Raw genomic sequence first — 17,617 nt, forward strand, 5'->3', positions numbered from 1 at the left:
AGATAGAACCAGATAACGGTGTATTATCTGGTTGCTTGCTCTTAATTAAGAATGTAGTGATAAATTATTTTTGAGCTGTTGCGCTAGCCGTCCCTAATTTAGCAGTGCAAGACTAGAGGGCTAGCAGCTAGTTATCACCACCCATCGCCAACTCTTGAGTTACTTTTTTACCAATGAATAGTGAAACCAACCAAAACTTTATAACGCCCCCACGGTTAAATGGGTGATCATATTTGATGTGACGAGGATTTGAACCGCCACCCTCAGATTACGAGTCGAGCGCCTTAACCACCTGGTCATGATCTGTGTTCCAGTTATTTCGCTCAGCTAATGACAACATAAGCTAGACTATCAAGATGAATCGAGTGAAAATTTGTCTCTCATTTCTCACATTTTACACTTATTTTAGAAGTAGTCTATATTGTTTAGTTCTATTTTAGATTACTTTCAGTTCTAATAGACTGAAGATAAAGGCGTAAATTATATATAAAAATTGGTGGCAGACCAAACCAACATTTGGCAGCATAGGGTATATATATATATGCGTGTGTGTGTCTGTAGCTAAATTTAATTTATAAACAATGATATTGTTACACTCTATTAACATGTACCAATAACTCAAATTCAAATAAATTTGCGAATCCATGCTGAAATAACATTTGAATACAACATGAAAGCATATTACACTTGCATTATTAAAGCCAAGCACATTAATAAAAAGGAATACCATCCTGTAGTAAAATGAAATCACATCTGTAACTGAAGAGCATATGGATGCACTTTCTTCAATTCTAGAAACGAAATTATATATATAATAAACTATGCAACCAGACCAAATATAAAAGGCGTCATACACACACATACACAGAACAGACAAAATAGGTGCGGTGTGGTGCAGTCAACTATGTTCTGATGAACAAGTTTTAAATGTAATTTAGTAGTTTATTTGTGGAGATGGAGAACATTTCTTTGTTAAGATGGGCTAATTCCATGATAACATATCTAAAAATATACTTTAACCTCGCCTTTTAAAAAAAATATATTTTTTGGTATAATTCTTTTAAATATTGTGAGAGCTTGAATACTACTTTCAAGAATTCAATTTTAAAAGGTTGTATAATATGTTTATCATAATATATTCCATTTCCATTATCCTCTTAAAGTGAGATTAAAACTCGCCATATAACGGTGTGTTTGCTACCTCTTCAATGAAGCAATTCTATGGTTACAGCAAAAAAATACAACAGCGCTCCTGTTTTTGTTACGTAGTTACAAATATAGTAGCATTATCGTTACTGCTACCTTTGAAACTGACATTTTTCATTGTAATTTATTGTCAATTGATAAAGTAAGAAAGAAAATTTATTTGTAAATGGTAACATTTTTTCAGCCACAATAACATAATACAGACTTTTCAGAACAGCATATTCACATCTGTGATTGTTGAATCGAAAGCAGATGACAACAATACAAACTTCCATACATTCAGTTATAGTATTTAAGGAACACAACATGAAAAAATAATATTATAGGAACAATAACAGCAAATCAGCTAATAAGAAATAATAAACCTTTAATAAACCCTTATTAATTATTCAGTTTTATTATTGTTTTACTGTTTTAATTACAGTATCATCGGGTTATCGAAAATTTTTATCCATCAATCCAGCTCTTTTTTTTTGGCTTCAAAATATTTTCCTGGTTGAGAAAATGCACTCTGTAGTTGCACTCGATGGAACTCGATTGAATCACTGGATTGAAAATAATTAAAGAGAGGTTTAAAAGCTGGTAAAAGGAACAAGTGTCACTCTTTGTGTTTTGAAGTAGATGTGGTTCTTTGCTCAAGAGCAGTGTTATCTGATTGTTCCTACTTTGAAATGAATTACTTGCAGATTTTGGTTGTTGTTTAAAACACACAAAGTTTTGTTAATTATCTTCCTCGATGCTCGAAAATGACGAAAAATCACATAAATCTGCACTTGTTGCCTTTCATTATCGCTGCCTTCCATCTTTTCTGAAAGTTTTTAAATCATAATTTGTTTTACAGTTTTTACTTAGCGTTAACAGTAATCCAAATCAGTGGATGACAAGCAGATGCGATGAAGTGTTTCTTATTGACAAAAGCAACTTCAAAGCGCTTCTTAATGACCGAATCAATTACAAATGTATTTATGTTAGATTAGTTAATAACAACCAGGGTGAATGGGTATTATCATTTATACAAAAAATTAAAAAAAAGTCATTAGTTATTATTAAGTATTGGCTTGGCATGGCCAAGCGCGTAAGGCGTGCGACTCGTAATCCGAGGGTCGCGGGTTCGCGCCAAACATGCTCGCCCTCCCAGCCGTGGGGGCGTTATAATGGTACGGTCAATTCCACTATTCGTTGGTAAAAGAGTAGCCCAAGAGTTGGCGGTGGGTGGTGATGACTAGCTGCCTTCCCTCTAGTCTTACACTGCTAAATTAGGGACGGCTCGGTGAAGTGGGCTAACAACCTACTCACTTAAATACTTGTTGAAGAATCCGCAAGCAATTGCGGCCCTATGTTCCTGGATGGAATCTAATGGTGATAACTAACTATTATTAAGTATTATTGTAGTTTGATAAATACATTATTGTTTATTTATGTTGTATTGATTCTTATTGTAGTTTGACGTATGTTTAAGTTATAATAAATAATTTTACCTTTTAATTGAGTAAGTTTGTCTTTTTTTCGAACTGGAGTGAATGCGCTGTTGTGAACAATTAGGGGTAAATGATGTTGGAAAATGTTGAGAAACATTGATCTAAGAGTTTATATCTGTATTTCACAAAGTATGAAATTGTATTTATGTTCTATGGGTCAAAGCTTTGACAGCAATATTCCTTAAAGTACGAAACTGTAATGTGTTTCTTAGCCTAGTTGTGTTTTATAAGGCGTGAAGTCGCGTTAAGTTGGTCTAAAGTTTGGAAGTTTTATTCTATAAAGTAATAGATGCGACTCATATACATGTTAGTTTAAACGTTGGCAGACACCGTGTGTTCTCTGAAGGTTTTGTGTTAACGTATATCTTAACAGTTTTTGAACAGCAAGAATAGCTTATACCTTGGTAACAATGGTAGCTGGGTTAGTCCCGATAAACCATGACAGAGGTTTTCTAGAAAGTTGCAGTGTTACGTTACGTTTGTGATTGGTGATAACGGTATTTAGATTTGTCTAACCTTGATTACTAATTTCTAGAAGGATATAGCTGCAGTATTAATTTCAGTACAAGTTTTATAATAATGGTATTTGGGTTAATTTAACCTTATGTGTTATGCTCTATGAAGTAAGTAGTTGAAGTAATGTAGCTTTGGTATCAATAAGATTATCTAAAGCCACATTTATTATCTTTTAAGATATTAACGATTCACCAGCTTAGGCATAATATAACATTATATTTATTTGTAATACTTCTAGATACGATAGCAGTCGTACGGGATTACGTTATGTGGCAGAAATAATAGTTAAGTTTCATTCACTTCTTCATAAACGCGATGAGATCAAAAGAGTAAAGACCATAACAATAAAAAACATTTTATTGGACGTTTCTGATTGTACACATTTCATTTTTGTGGATAGTACGAGATCAAGAGATAGTAAACAAAATATATAAATAGTTTTTGTCGTTGAAAATACCCTGGAAATAATTATTTAAATTAATAGGCATAGCCAAGTGGTTAGGGCGCTTGACTCGCAATCTGAGAGTGGCGGGTTTGAATCTCGTCACACCAAACATGTTCACTTTTTCAACCCTGGTGGCTCCCCAGTGGCAAACGGAATATCTGCAGACTCACATTCTTAAAAATCGGGTTTCGATGCCCATTGTAAAGCTTTATGCTTAATTCTAAACAAACAAACCCTCGTGGGTTGAAATATGACGCTTAATTGTAAAAGAGTAGCCCAAGAGCTGGCGGTGGGTGGTGTTGACCTTTCCTTTAGTCTTTCACTGTTAAATCAGGGACGACTAGCGCAGATAACCCTTGTGGAGCTTTGCGTGAAATTTAAAACTAAATTATAGTATTACCTATCACTTCTACCTTCCAACCCATTACGTGGTGTCAATGAACTGTATAACCAGCCGAACACTGTTACCAAATGAACCAATGAGAGGATGTAGGCAATTGTATGAACACTGGCAACACCTAAGCAAGCTATTAAAGATACAAAGGTTAAATGCGAGTGGACCTATAAATCGTTGTGTGAAGTACAGCATAAGCCAGATTATGGTTAAGTTAAATCTGTACAATGACAGAGATAGTTGTATAAATTATTTTCATACTAGTTGGTAAGAGTGACAGTCTAATTATATAAATTATAATTTAGTTGCTATCTTAAACGAACAACTAGAATAGAGAGTGGTAGTCTGATATGATTATCGAAGTAGTTTTTACATTCGTAGCAACAACCCTTTGAATAAACTGGTAGCACTAGCTAGAGAACAAAGCTACTCCATCAGCTAGCATGTGTATATAATATAAGCCATCGGCTTATATTTTGGCATACATATATATATATATATATATATAATGTAACAGCATGAAACATATTAGACAAAATCCAATGTTAGAGTTTTTTTTCACAGACTAACCTTTATAAATTAGCATTTCAAAACATCATTTCTGATATATGCGTTTATCATACGTATTTCTTAAAGAACAGTTAAAATTTAATATGACAAGAAATACATTCCTAGATTGTCACTGGTGAAGAGCGATTCAACTATAGAAAGTTCTAGGGTTATAAGGTTTTGTAATTTTGTCTTAGGCTGTACAGTTACTTACGCAAACTTTCTCTCTGTCAACCTGAAGATGACCTAAGTTGGTAGAAACCTTGTTCTGTACTTTATTTTAATTAAAGTGTTAATACCCATACCAACCGTCTTGAGAATATATTTTTACTTCAAGTGGATTTTTCGTCATCACGAATGGCTAAACTCACTCGACACGTCCTCAATTATGATGCCCGAGTAAGTATAAATGTCTTTTAATTAATTGATAACCCTTTGGGGACGGGCTCGGTAAAATATACTTGAGTTAAGTATTTATACTATAGGTTTATATGCATCATGTGCATTTCCATATAGCCTAGTAGACTGTCAATAAAGATTGCAATTTTTTGTACACAAAAGAATCACATTTTCTAATGAAATATTTTTACTAAAGGTTTGTTTGTGAAAGTATTGAGTCTGATACGTTACTAGTTCAAGTGCGAAGTGATTTTCATGTTAACAATTAGTTCTCGTCCCAGAAATCTCAAATATTATTTGTGTAATTTGTAAAGCCTTCTAAATACATTTAAAACGTTTGTTTGAGTAAAACTTTATATTTTGTTTTTATTTACTTTCCGTAACTATACGAGGTCTGTCAATTTTACCGACCTCGTTACCACCATAAAAGGCCCCCGCTAGTACAGTGGTATGTCTATGGATTCACAACGCTAAAATCAGGGGTTCGATTCCCCGCGGTGGGCTCAGCAGATAGCCCGATGCGGCTTTGCTATAAGAAAAACACACACCACCATAAAAAATTAGGAAATAAATATAAATTACGTGTTTTTCGTTTTACAATGAGTATAAATTATAACACTTAATATTATATATTTATTTATTATCTTTATTCTATTGACCTTCAGTCATACCTGGCTAACATTACAGAATTTGCATTGACGAGGCACACGCCCGCTCAGGTTACTGTATCTAATAATATAAATATGATCTTTAGTCTTTACAAAGTGACCTGTTTTGGTTGGGATTTAGTGGACTAGTATTTGGTAAAATACGAAACACTTGCAATCTTTACTAAAAGTCTACTAAATTTTGTGAATGTACACAAACTCCATGAAAAATATTGTATAAACACTTAGCTCGTGTATATTATACTGATCCCTTCACGAAAGGGTTAATTAAGAGGTACAATAACTTATACTAAAAGTTTATCTTACCTGTCATCTTGAAGAACATTAATTGGCTTAGAAGACACATCTTTTCCATTCGACTTCGAGGCTACTCGTCGAGAGTAGAGGAATCCGCCACCATCACTCATGTAGCCACTAGAGAAATCCTCTGGTCTATACACAACACTTGGTCGAAGAACTTCACCCTCACTCATGTAACCTGTCCCAATATCCATGGAATCCACGTCTGATATGTTATTCAGATTCAGTAAGGCACGACTGCTTCCCAGCCCCCTTTTAACAGGGACACCATAAATTGTTGACGAGTCTTCTGTGGCTCGGATGTGATGTGAAAATCCAAACTTAGTAGAAGAAGCATTTCCGGTATCTGACGGTAACCGAAAGTTAGGCATGTGCAACCTGTTCGTAAGGTTACGGGTGGAAGACACAGAACCTAGGCCACGAATATAACCATAAGGTAAGACACGCGTGAGGGGTTGCATGGGCTTTATATTAACCATGACATCATCTGATTCTTCTATTATTGTCATATCCCTAAAGAAGGGGGCTGTAATATGCGTATCGTGCTTCCTGGATTTCCTAACAGCAAGTGGCGTTCTTTTCTTTTGCTGATGAGACAAATCCTTCACGTTTTCAGGCTTCATTACGTCTTCTAATGCCTTCATTTGCGCTGCTCCTGGAGAGGTAGAAGCTTGAGAGGAGTGGGCTTCACATTCCTGGTTTCCTGTATTGTTTCCTAATACTAATATATTTTTATTTTCCTTGTTACCATTATCAAAAGTAGTTTCATAATGTTTTCCGTGTTTGATTTTACTAGAAACTGTGACATCATAACTCATTATAGGCGAAACTTTGGCAATAGAAATGCCATTTTGTAGACCGTCTACAGAATGGTCATGCCAAGAACTATCCAACTTTGTAAAAGATCGGTTTGTCTCCTGGCGAGTGTCCATTTCCCCCATATGTCGAGGAGGATTAAAAGGTACATCTCTTTCATTGTCGTCATAAAAAGGTTTACTTGTAGTACTAGATGAACCTGCTACGTCTGGAGTGTCTTGATTTTCCATGTTCTGTTTCCATTCAATTTGACAGTTTGAAGACGAATCGCTGACACTTCCACACTCCTGAATATCCTCAAAGGGAAGTTTGGATGTTCCTTTCACAGCAGCTGTAGGCTTAGGAATGCTACTATTTGCTACTTGGCACAACATCAGGTCACCAGGAGTTGAACAACTCTCAACGATATTAGACGTCTTATTCCAGTTGGTACTCGTACGAGTCTCAGGATTGAGAAGCTTTAAGTCCTTTTCAGACTGAGAAATCGAATTTTCTTCAACTTCGTCAAGTTGAATCACATCTGAAGTTTTAGTTCCTTTACACTTAGATTCAGGTGTAGCTATTGACTTGTCACTGGAAGCTGTAGTTTCTGTACTGTAGATTGATGCTTCAAAGCTGCAGATTCCATACTTTTTTCCATTAAAATCTTGGTTCTCTTTTAGCAAGCTAGATTTCTGAAGTTGCAATAAATTCTTCTGACCATACGTGTTTCTTTGCGTACTACCTTCAAACTTATCCACCAGTGTTCTTCCAGATTGGTTCTTTTCTGAACCTGGTTCACCTCTGTGGGAAGACTTTGCTACGCCGCTATCTGTTTTGTCATTTTCTTTGGCATAACATTTACAGTCTAACAACGAACTTTTGTCTTTATGTCTAGTGAATTCTTTATGTTGTGACCTATCGTTTTGTATTTCTAGCTCAGACTTAATTTTTATTGTAGCAGTTTCCTTACGATCGGACCTTTCTTTGTGCGTGGATCGTTCAGACTTCTCTCTCTGAGCATTGACGTCTTTCTTTTCGAATTTTTCCTTAAGTGGACTTGCTTCGCCTGGGGGTTTTGACGATGAAATTTTTGTGGAATCAGGTTTGGTGGACTCAGTCTCTTTACCTGTAGCAAAAAAATAATCAGTTGTTCTGAAGGCAAAAGATCAGTTACTAAAAATATTGCTATATACTCAAAAGACAAATGTGGAAACAAATTTCGAAATACGCCGAACCAGTTGTTCATTAGTTGTCTAACTACATATTTTAACCCATTAGAAACTGAAACAAATGCAACACAAAAACATTTATGTGACATTAATAATTAAAATGTCGATGTAGGACTAATGAAAAACCACGGCCTCCCCAACATCACTACGGGTATGTCTGCTAGTAACCAGGCTTCGATACTCAGGGTGGGCACAGCACAGGGAGCTCGTTGTGCATCTTTGTGTATAATTACAAAGAAACGAGACAAAATATATGTATCAATGAACTCACAGTTTGGGCGTGTGGTCGAGAAAATGAGTGTGATAGAAAGAACTTTGTTAAGATTGAAGTATGTACTTAACAAGGAAAAATATTACATAAAATCAAGAATGTGAATGTTTGTATCGAAATAATATACTGTTGATGCAGGTTAGACAAGGAGGAACAATTTCACAATTAAATCAAAGCACCGAGTTAGGTAAAATAGAGGACTAAACTAAAGAAAATTATTTACACATATTCACAATATGGATCAGTTATCTTACTGAATACGAAGCTTTATATAATACTTATTACTTTGCAAATTTTAAACACCTACTTCTTGTGGATATTTGCTTCTATTTTTTACCGTTTAATAGCGATTAAAAATTTCCAAAGAGGTATTTAAGTATCAAAACTTGATATTGTGTACCCTTACTATACTACAACCATAAATATAAATAGCCGAATGAATTTTAGCTTGAACGAAAAACTGAACATTTTGGAAGAGAAACCAATCCTAGGATAAGATATAACACTTTTTCTTCATAATATTTAAATATAGAAATGCAATTAATCGATATAGAATATACTTATATATAAATAAACATATATAAATAAGTGTGTGTTTGTGTTTTTTATAGCAAAGTCACATTGGGCTATCTGCTCAGCCTACCGAGGGGAATCAAACCTCTGATTTCAGCGTTGTAAATCCGTATACTTACCGCTGATTTGAATAAGATTCATTTACTTTATTTATAAAGTAATGAGTCCACGAACTTATTCATTCATTCCCCTATAACACCCATCAATGATAATATTTTTATATTCTTAGAGAAATTATTAGATGTTTCACAGTGGAGTCTTTAAATTAGGGGCAATACTAGTTATCTATTAATATTCATTGCGGCTGTCATCTCATTGTTAGAATAAAAAGCACCACTACTAGGTTTGACATTCTGTTTATTTGTTCCTTTGTTTAGAAGTTTACGTAACCTCACACAATGGCTATTTGCTCACATCCATGTTTAATTTTGAGCTGAGATACTACAGGGAAGGGTGTCAGTCAACAGCACACACGCCAGCTCTATTGACTAGTTATGTGTGATTTAATACTGAGATTTTGAGGCAACAGTGTGCATAATCTGAGAATGTTAACGCATAAGTTATGCCTGATCCATTGGGGAGTGACTAGCAATATCTTTAATGTTCATTACAAAATGTGACAGAGGAACTTCAATGTGTTGCTTGTCTTTCCCTCGTATTTAAAGTTAGTAATATCGAAATTATAATGACTTTAAACGAGTACAAAGCAATTCTTCAATCGGTCAAATCGACCGATCCGTGTTGAAAGATTCAAGTTTTCTTGTGTTCAGACACAAGTTAATTCCTACACCGACTTTTATTAGACGACATCTGATTTCTGACTAATTTTGAGAAAATGATCCATCCAGTAGTTTAAAGAGTTGAAAAGGAACTGAATCGACGAAAAATCGCTACCCTTTTACTGGTTTTATTTTATCTGTGAATATCTCCAGTCTTCATAAAACTTTTGTGTTTGTTGAGATACAACCGCGTTAAAGTATATTTTGAAAAGAAAGCATACATAATTTAGTAGTATTGCTTATTTTTTATTATGATAATTATAAGGAATAAAATTTGTGTTTGAGATTTGTATATTTTAAATTAAACTTAGTTGAAATGTTAGACGAAAAGGTCTAATAACCACATAAGAATATTAGTATTTGTTTCAGCACTAAACTACACAACAAGCGATCTGTACTCTGACTATTAGAGGGAATTAATCCCCAGATTTTAGCATTGTAAGTCCGTAACTTTATTGGAGACATCTACCTTTCTAACTCGAGTAAAAATATTTTCTTATACGTTGTCTACCTGCAAAGAAACCGTTTGCTAAACTCTGTTAAACAGATAAGTTCAGCAGTGAATTGAAACGTAATGAAAATACTCACAATTCTACATAAGCTGTTCAAATAAAAATATGTATGAAACTGATTTCCTCTTGGTGAATCAATACTTGTGTGTTAGTGTTGTTTTATATTTCCAAAATAAAAAGCATAAACAGAACTGTTTCAAAAAACAACTACGTCGCATTGTACACCAATCTTAGCTTTAAAATTACTTTTGCTTATTTCAAAGCAATATCTGTACGACTGTGGAACAAACAAAATGATAATAATATGCTGAAGATGTTTTAAACGACTGCTTGATCCATATCAATACACTGATGATTCTGCTAGAAAATCTGTTTAGAATGTTCGATTTAAGCATAAAAATTTAAAATATTCAATATTAAATGCACATTTCATTTCCCATGGAAACCAAAACGATTATAAATGTTGATAAAGTACGACCGAAAAATAAAGTAATTTGTGTTCCAGAACGATATGTTTTGACGTGCTTAAGCCAAGTCTTTTACATGACTTGATACGTCAATCCAGTAATACATAATTATGATGTTTATCAACTAGACTAAAAGCACAGAACTTACTACAGTTTGTTGGTTTTACATTATTATTTCTGCTTGTGGTATTCGAACTTCTTCCAAATGTTTTCTTAGCGAAGCTCTTCACGGCAATCTTTGGGCTATTAACTCCCGGAGAGTTGGAGCTATTAGTCGCCTCCCGTCTTTCGGGATTTGTGCCAGACTTGGGTTCGCTACATAAGCTTGTTGATGAATCACTGCGTTCGCTTCTTGCAGAGCTGAAGCCGCTACTGCTGCTTGTTCGCTTAGAGAATGCGCCACCTAGGAACAAAAGTAAACACTAAATCAAAAATTTGTTTTATTTTGTTGTACTTACTTCGTGTACAGAATACTAATTTTCATAACTATAAAAATTTATATAAAATAAAAATTGTTCAAGAAACAAAAAGTACAGTTCAATTTACTCTAATATTTCAAAATGTTTATTATTTTTCATGTTTTACTGTTCACAATTTCATTCGATTTATGATACCAAAATTACCAAAAACCTTCAAAAATACTTTTAATTATTTTCAACTTATGTAGCGTACATAAGTTTAAACCCCCCAGTGAATCAGCAGAAGTCCGAAGTCATACGACACTAAAAATGGGGTTCAGATACTTAGTGTGTGTGCATTATATACCAAATCGTAGATTTATTTTATTCCAAGTAATATTGTTTATAATAAGGAATAATATATTTTAGAACAGGTATGACATTTTAAACAGACAACAGTCCTGATCTGTTTTTGTACTTTTAAGCAGTACTTTTCATATAAGTAAAATAATAAGTTTTTAAAATTTTATTTGTTTTTAAGGTTTTCCAATTACCATAGTCTGGCACGAATTGGTGGTTAAGGTGCTCGACTCACAATCTGCGGGTAACGGGTTCCAATTCCTTTCACCAAACACGTTCACCATTGCAGCCGTGGAGGCGTTATAAAGTGACGGTTAATCCTATTTTTCGTTGGTTAAAAAGTAGCCCAAACGTTGGCAGGGGTGGTGTTGACTAGCTGCCTTCATTCTAATTTATTACTATGAAATTAAGGCTACTAGCACAGGTAGTATTTGAGTATTTTTGAGCGGATTCAATACAAACCGAAAAACCCCAAGAGAGTTGTCACTGTCGACTTTCTTTCACACAGTTTGATACTTCCTATTCCAAGTATAGATTAGAAACAAACTAAACTAGTAGTACTTAGTAACCCATAGTTAATTCTTCTTACCTTAGTGTTATTACACATGAAAAAACAAACAGGACTTAAATAATTTTAAAATTTAGTAGCAAAGGCCTCCAGTTTATTTCTTGTTAAGCTCAAAGCTACATAATTGTCTTTTTGTGCACTACCCACCACGGCCATCAAATGCTTTTTTTTTTTAATGAGGAGCCCAGAAACTCACCGCTGAATCATCGTAGGGGGGTTACACACTGCTTATGACAGCTGAAAGAAATTTAGATAAAAAATAATTGTTTTTTTTTATTCTTACAATAATGAAACAGAGGATTCGCCATTGTTTATTAATAAGCACAAAGTTACACAAACCGATATATGTCTTCTGCCCACCACGGGAATTGAAACCCAGTTTCTAGCATTATAAGTCCGCAAACATACTGTTGCATCATAGGGATGGGTAGTGAGAATTCGTATTGATTAAGTGATTGAACACATGATTATGATCTATCTGTTGTTAAGACAAATTTTTAAAGATAATTTATATGAGAGTCATACCTTCTAAAGTCATTTGTTTGAATGTATCAGAGAAGGCCCGACATGGCCAGGTGGGTTAAGACGTTCGACTCGTAATCTGAGGGTCGTAGGTTCAGATCCCTGTTGCACCAAACATGCTCGCCCTTTCAGCCGTGGGTGTGTTATAATGTGACGGCCAATCCCCTATTCGTTGATAACTGAGTAGCCCAAGAGTTGGCAGTGAGTGGTGATGGCTAGCTGCCTTCCCTCTAGTCTTACACTGCTAAATTAGGGACGGCTAGAGCAGATAAGCCTCGTGTAGCTTTGCGCGAAATTAAAAAACAAACAAACAAGTATCAGAGAAGACGAGTTTATCGCTTTCCCTAAGAAATCTTAATATGTGGTTGAGAATAAGATCACTTACCTTTAATTCTGTCTCCAGGTTTTTCTTTGGAGTTGAATAATTTTAATTTATCTAGCATGGAATTATTATAGGAGGAGTTTTTGTTTCCAGGAAGACGTACCACGTCTGGTAGAATACGTAGAGCACCCCCGGAACTGGTTTTGACCGGAAGATGAGGTATTGATGAAATTGATGAAGGTCTGAAAGACGATTTGAAAACAAAACAACAACGACGTTTTTATCACAGTTTTTAATTCTAAGCTAATACAGAGTTAAGGAATTAAATTATCTTTATTATCTATCTTTCGAACTCCATGTAATAGCCATGGAACCATAAAGAGTTAAAACTATCCAGAAGCGTAATATGACATAAACTCTAGCTCTAAAAAGGCGGCAAATAGTTTTAATGTTGTTTGTGATTAGACACAAATAAGAATATAAAACGGTTACTCTCCAGTTCTTACAAGTTTGATTATGTTCATAATAATGTGAACGTACTGAGTGGAATTATAAGGTTAGCAATATAAATATCAGTTATGAGCTCGTGCTTATTTAGCAAAGACCACTGAGACAGCAAATAAAGAACGAAGATTTTAATGTTAAAGAGGTATTTAACTGTGACCCTACAATTATATATTAACTTGCCGGTTTGAAAATGCTTTTATATAGGAGAAACTGACAATTTTAAACTAAGATTAAATCTCCCCAAATATATGTGAAAAATCTTATTAACATCCTACTTGAGTGGTGGTTTTCAAGTTTGCTTTTAAGTATAAAACTACATCACGAGCTATCTGTGCTGTGTTAACAACTCATGTTATAAAATGTTTTTACTAGCGTGTACTGGAAAGATACAATTACCTGAACAATGCTTTTTTATTTTCTAAAACTTGCTTCTTTTGTTGGAGGGATGGTAAAGTAATGAAAAAACCTAATTCATGGAAAATATTAAAAATTTCAAAACGTCGTTGAATCCAGAAACAGCAGAATTTAAAATTTGGATTTTAGAAGATGTTATTGTTATTAGATCATATGTTTACTTCAATAATAGTCCATACTTTATTCTTTCTATACATTGATGTTTAATACTGTTAGAGTATTTCTAGAGATTTTTTTAGGGAATTGTTGTTGACTGAGGAGTAACTTGATAATACGACGACCAGGCATGGCCAGGTGGTTAGGACACTTGACTCGTAAACTGAAGGTCGTGGATTCGAATCCCCATCACACCAAACATGCTCTTTTAGCCTGGTGGCACTATAAAGTGATGACCAATCCCACTATTCGTTGGTAAAAGAGTAGTCCGAGAGTTAGCGGTGGGTGATGTGACTAGCTGCCTTACCTCTAGTCGTGTACTTCTGAATTAGGAACAGGTAGTGCAGGTAGCTCTCATGTAGCTTTAAGCGAAATTCAACAAACAAAGATTTTTATAGTACGGAAGCGCTACTTATTGAAATAAGACAATTACGCCTGAGCTCGTGACATTTTAAATTTGTATCTTAATTACTTATACATATGTACAAATAAAAAAAAGAGTTAGTAGAAATAAGAAATAAAAATTTGTTTGTTTGTTTGATTTTGAATTTCGCGCAAAGCTACACGAGGGCTATCTGCTCTAGCCATCCCTAACTTTGCAGTGTAAGACTAGAGGGAAGGCAGCTAGTCATCACCCCCCACCACCAACTCTTAGGCTACTCTTTTACTAATGAATAATGGGATTGATCGTTTCATTGTAATGCCCCAACAGCAGAAAGGGCGAACATGTTTGATGTAACAGGGTTTGAACACGCGACCCTTAGATTATGAGTCGAGTACCATAACAACACGGCCATGGAATAAAAGATACCCACCCTTTGTACTATTAGTTGTAATTGGTTTTATGATTGAGAAAAAATATTCTAGTAAGAGTTGCAAACAATAAAAAAATGTCAGTTGAATTTGTGAAAGAAAATGCTGTAATTCTTTCATTATTCTCTAATCAACTCTCCATTGCTGCCTGCACTATTATGAACGAAACATATTTATCCAAAATTGTTATTGCACTCTTTCTAATTCTTTTTGCTTGAAAATGAAAGCATTTTGCACATAAAATAGCATCAAATGTTTACACTGATAACGCGGCCTGGTATGACCGGGAGGTTAAGACACTGGACTCGTAATTCGAGGGTCGCGAATTCGAATATCCATCACATCAAACATGCTCACCCTTTCAGCCGTGGGGGCGTTATAATGTGACGGTCAATCTCATTATTCGTTGGTAAAAGAGTAGAGCAAGAGTTGGCGGTGGGAGGTGATGACTAGCGGCCTTCCATATAGTCTTACACTGCTAAATTAGGGACGGCTAGTGCAGCTAGCCCTTCGGTAGTTTTGCGCGAAATTCAAAACAAACCAAACCACTGATGACTTTCGTAATAGAAAATGTCTCATGCATAATTCAGTAAATTGAAAAAACCAACAAAACTTATTTATACAATTATTTACAATTATTACAATTATTTTTTGTGAATTTCATTGAAAAACGAAATTAATTATCAACTCGCACATAAGTTTGTCAAAAGTTTCGAAATAAATGCTTAACATTTAAGACTGTTTGCAATATACCTTTAATAGAATTTTTTCTGACAAATCTATTAATATATCGTGATTATAATGGGAGTTAATGTAGTGATTGCTTGTTTTTAGTGTTAAAATAGTGTAATATTAAAAGTTTAGGGTCAGTTCAAAAAGGAAGAGAAATTTCAGATTTGTTAAATATAAAACGAGCTCTAATATCATTCTTAGTCGGAAACTCAGATGACCATAAAGTCAATTGGCAGAATGGTAATAAAATATAAACATATAACAAATATGTAGAACATTTAAATGAACGAAATGGTTCATCACTTGGAGTGATTTCTGTCACTACTGTTTCTATCTCGAGTCGCTACACCACTTCTTGGCTGAGGTATGAATGATCCATGAGGTGACCCAGATCTTGAACTGTCACCAGATGGCACCTTAGGCACAAGACTTCCGAGCGCTATTATGAGAAAAGCATAAATAAATACAGTTTAGACCGTATCAGAAAAACTCTTCGTTATTCTCTTAATAACAACACACAGAACTGTATTTTATATAATTGAAGCATTACATATTTGTTGAAAAATGACCAGTACTATTCCGTCTCACTCTGTTTCATATGGCATTCTCTATTACCAGTTCAAATTATGTAATTAAAAACCAAGTGAGAACAAAAGTTTTATTTTATGGTCATTACATTTTTATCTACAGAAGTTATGCAAATATTTACAAACTCCTTTAAAAAACCATTAAAGCTTTCTTTACAGGTTATATAGTTATATTCTAAGATGATAACTATATAGCTTAAATGTGATATTTACATTGATAAAAAGGTATATTACCAATAATAATAATAATTGGACACTTCATTGTTAATTATTTACCTAAACATTTGTATTATGATTATTGAATCCCTTAACGTATGTGAATAATAAAAAAAACACAAAAAATATGATCAGATGATACAAATATCTGGAGGAGTTTTCAATTTTAGAAAAGTTTCTGAGGAATGAAATATCCCCCCAACATATTTTCTATTAGATAATGTTTAAGGGTAAAGATCCGTTTTTTTTTCTGCAAAACAATGATGTCATATTTAATATTTAGTATAATGCTCACAGTTATTGTCATATATATATATATATATATATATATATATATGATCCTTTTATATTTTAATTTCAGAAATAGTTATTATACTAAGTCTTTCGCAGCGTTAGAAATATCTTTCGGCCAAAAGTTCAGACTTGATTTTTTAATAACTTGAAGCTTTGAATTTGAGTAATATACGGGTGAAGTGTGATATATACTTATTTTTAACCAAATATATCCATTAGTTAGTTCTAATTATTTGCATGGCGTCTTTACCAACATTCAAAAATTCATTTATCAAATTACATTTATGGAAAAACATCATTAGTAAGAAAATTGTTAACACTGTCTTAGTCAGGTTAATAGTTTTTGGTTGTTGTTGTTTTGAATTAAGCACAAAACTACACAATAGGCTATCTGTGCTCTGTTCACCACGGGTATCGAAACCCGGGTTTTAGCGTTGTAAGTCCGCAGACATACCGCTGAACTCCTGGGGGTCTAGTTTTTAATTACAAACACATGCCGTTCAAACAATGGTGTGAAGGAGTATGTCTGTTCCCTATATGTCTGTTTTTAGATATATACCCACGTGACTATTGTAGTGGTAATTGACATTGACTTCGTGGTTACATAAATCGTGCATAAACTCAGATGTATTTAAGTTTCTGTTTGAAAATCTGACAACAAGATGCACCTTTAACAACCATACCTAGACACTACATAACCAATGTTTGTAGTATAGGTGCCAATGAGCGAAAAAAATAATGCAATAGTATGTATCTAGATTATTTATTATTCATGTCAACTGCAGCCTTCTGTTGTCTGTCAGGAGAAAGTATCTCGTGATCTGAGCGGTATTTTTATCGCAAAATATGATCTATATAATCGTGACCGATAAGAAGTATTTGTGTATCCATGCATGCAAACAAAAACTGATTATGTTTTGCTCAGTGTTTCCTGATAATTTAATTTGTATTCTCTGTTTCGTTTTTATTTCACGAATTAAGGAAAACTTTAGACATGTTTCATCTCAAAGTAATAAAACGCTCGAGTCTTATGAAGGGTGTGCGACATCATGTGGTAAAGATGGCTTACACCTTTCGTTTTCTACAGAGTTTACGCATTTTACCCCTGTATCGTAGGATATACGCCTTGTTTTCGCATCGTAAT

The 17,617-nt window shown here is 34.2% G+C and overlaps 1 protein-coding gene across 4 annotated transcripts in view; it reads right to left on the minus strand.

Annotated features, from left to right (window-relative positions):
• LOC143226032 (uncharacterized) overlaps positions 1–17,617 on the minus strand; it is a 339,996-nt gene that overhangs the window by 129,057 nt on the left and 193,322 nt on the right. For all 4 annotated transcript variants that reach the window (XM_076456428.1, XM_076456429.1, XM_076456431.1 and 1 more), the window contains 4 exons: positions 15,680–15,815; positions 12,818–12,996; positions 10,733–10,987; positions 5,962–7,879 (listed from right to left, as the gene is read on the minus strand). In XM_076456428.1, coding sequence (XP_076312543.1) covers positions 5,962–7,879; positions 10,733–10,987; positions 12,818–12,996; positions 15,680–15,815 — 2,488 coding nt within the window. The remainder of the gene's footprint in view (positions 1–5,961; positions 7,880–10,732; positions 10,988–12,817; positions 12,997–15,679; positions 15,816–17,617) is intronic.

Source organism: Tachypleus tridentatus, chromosome 9 (genome assembly GCF_004210375.1).
Source record: "Tachypleus tridentatus isolate NWPU-2018 chromosome 9, ASM421037v1, whole genome shotgun sequence".
Taxonomy (NCBI): domain Eukaryota; kingdom Metazoa; phylum Arthropoda; class Merostomata; order Xiphosura; family Limulidae; genus Tachypleus; species Tachypleus tridentatus.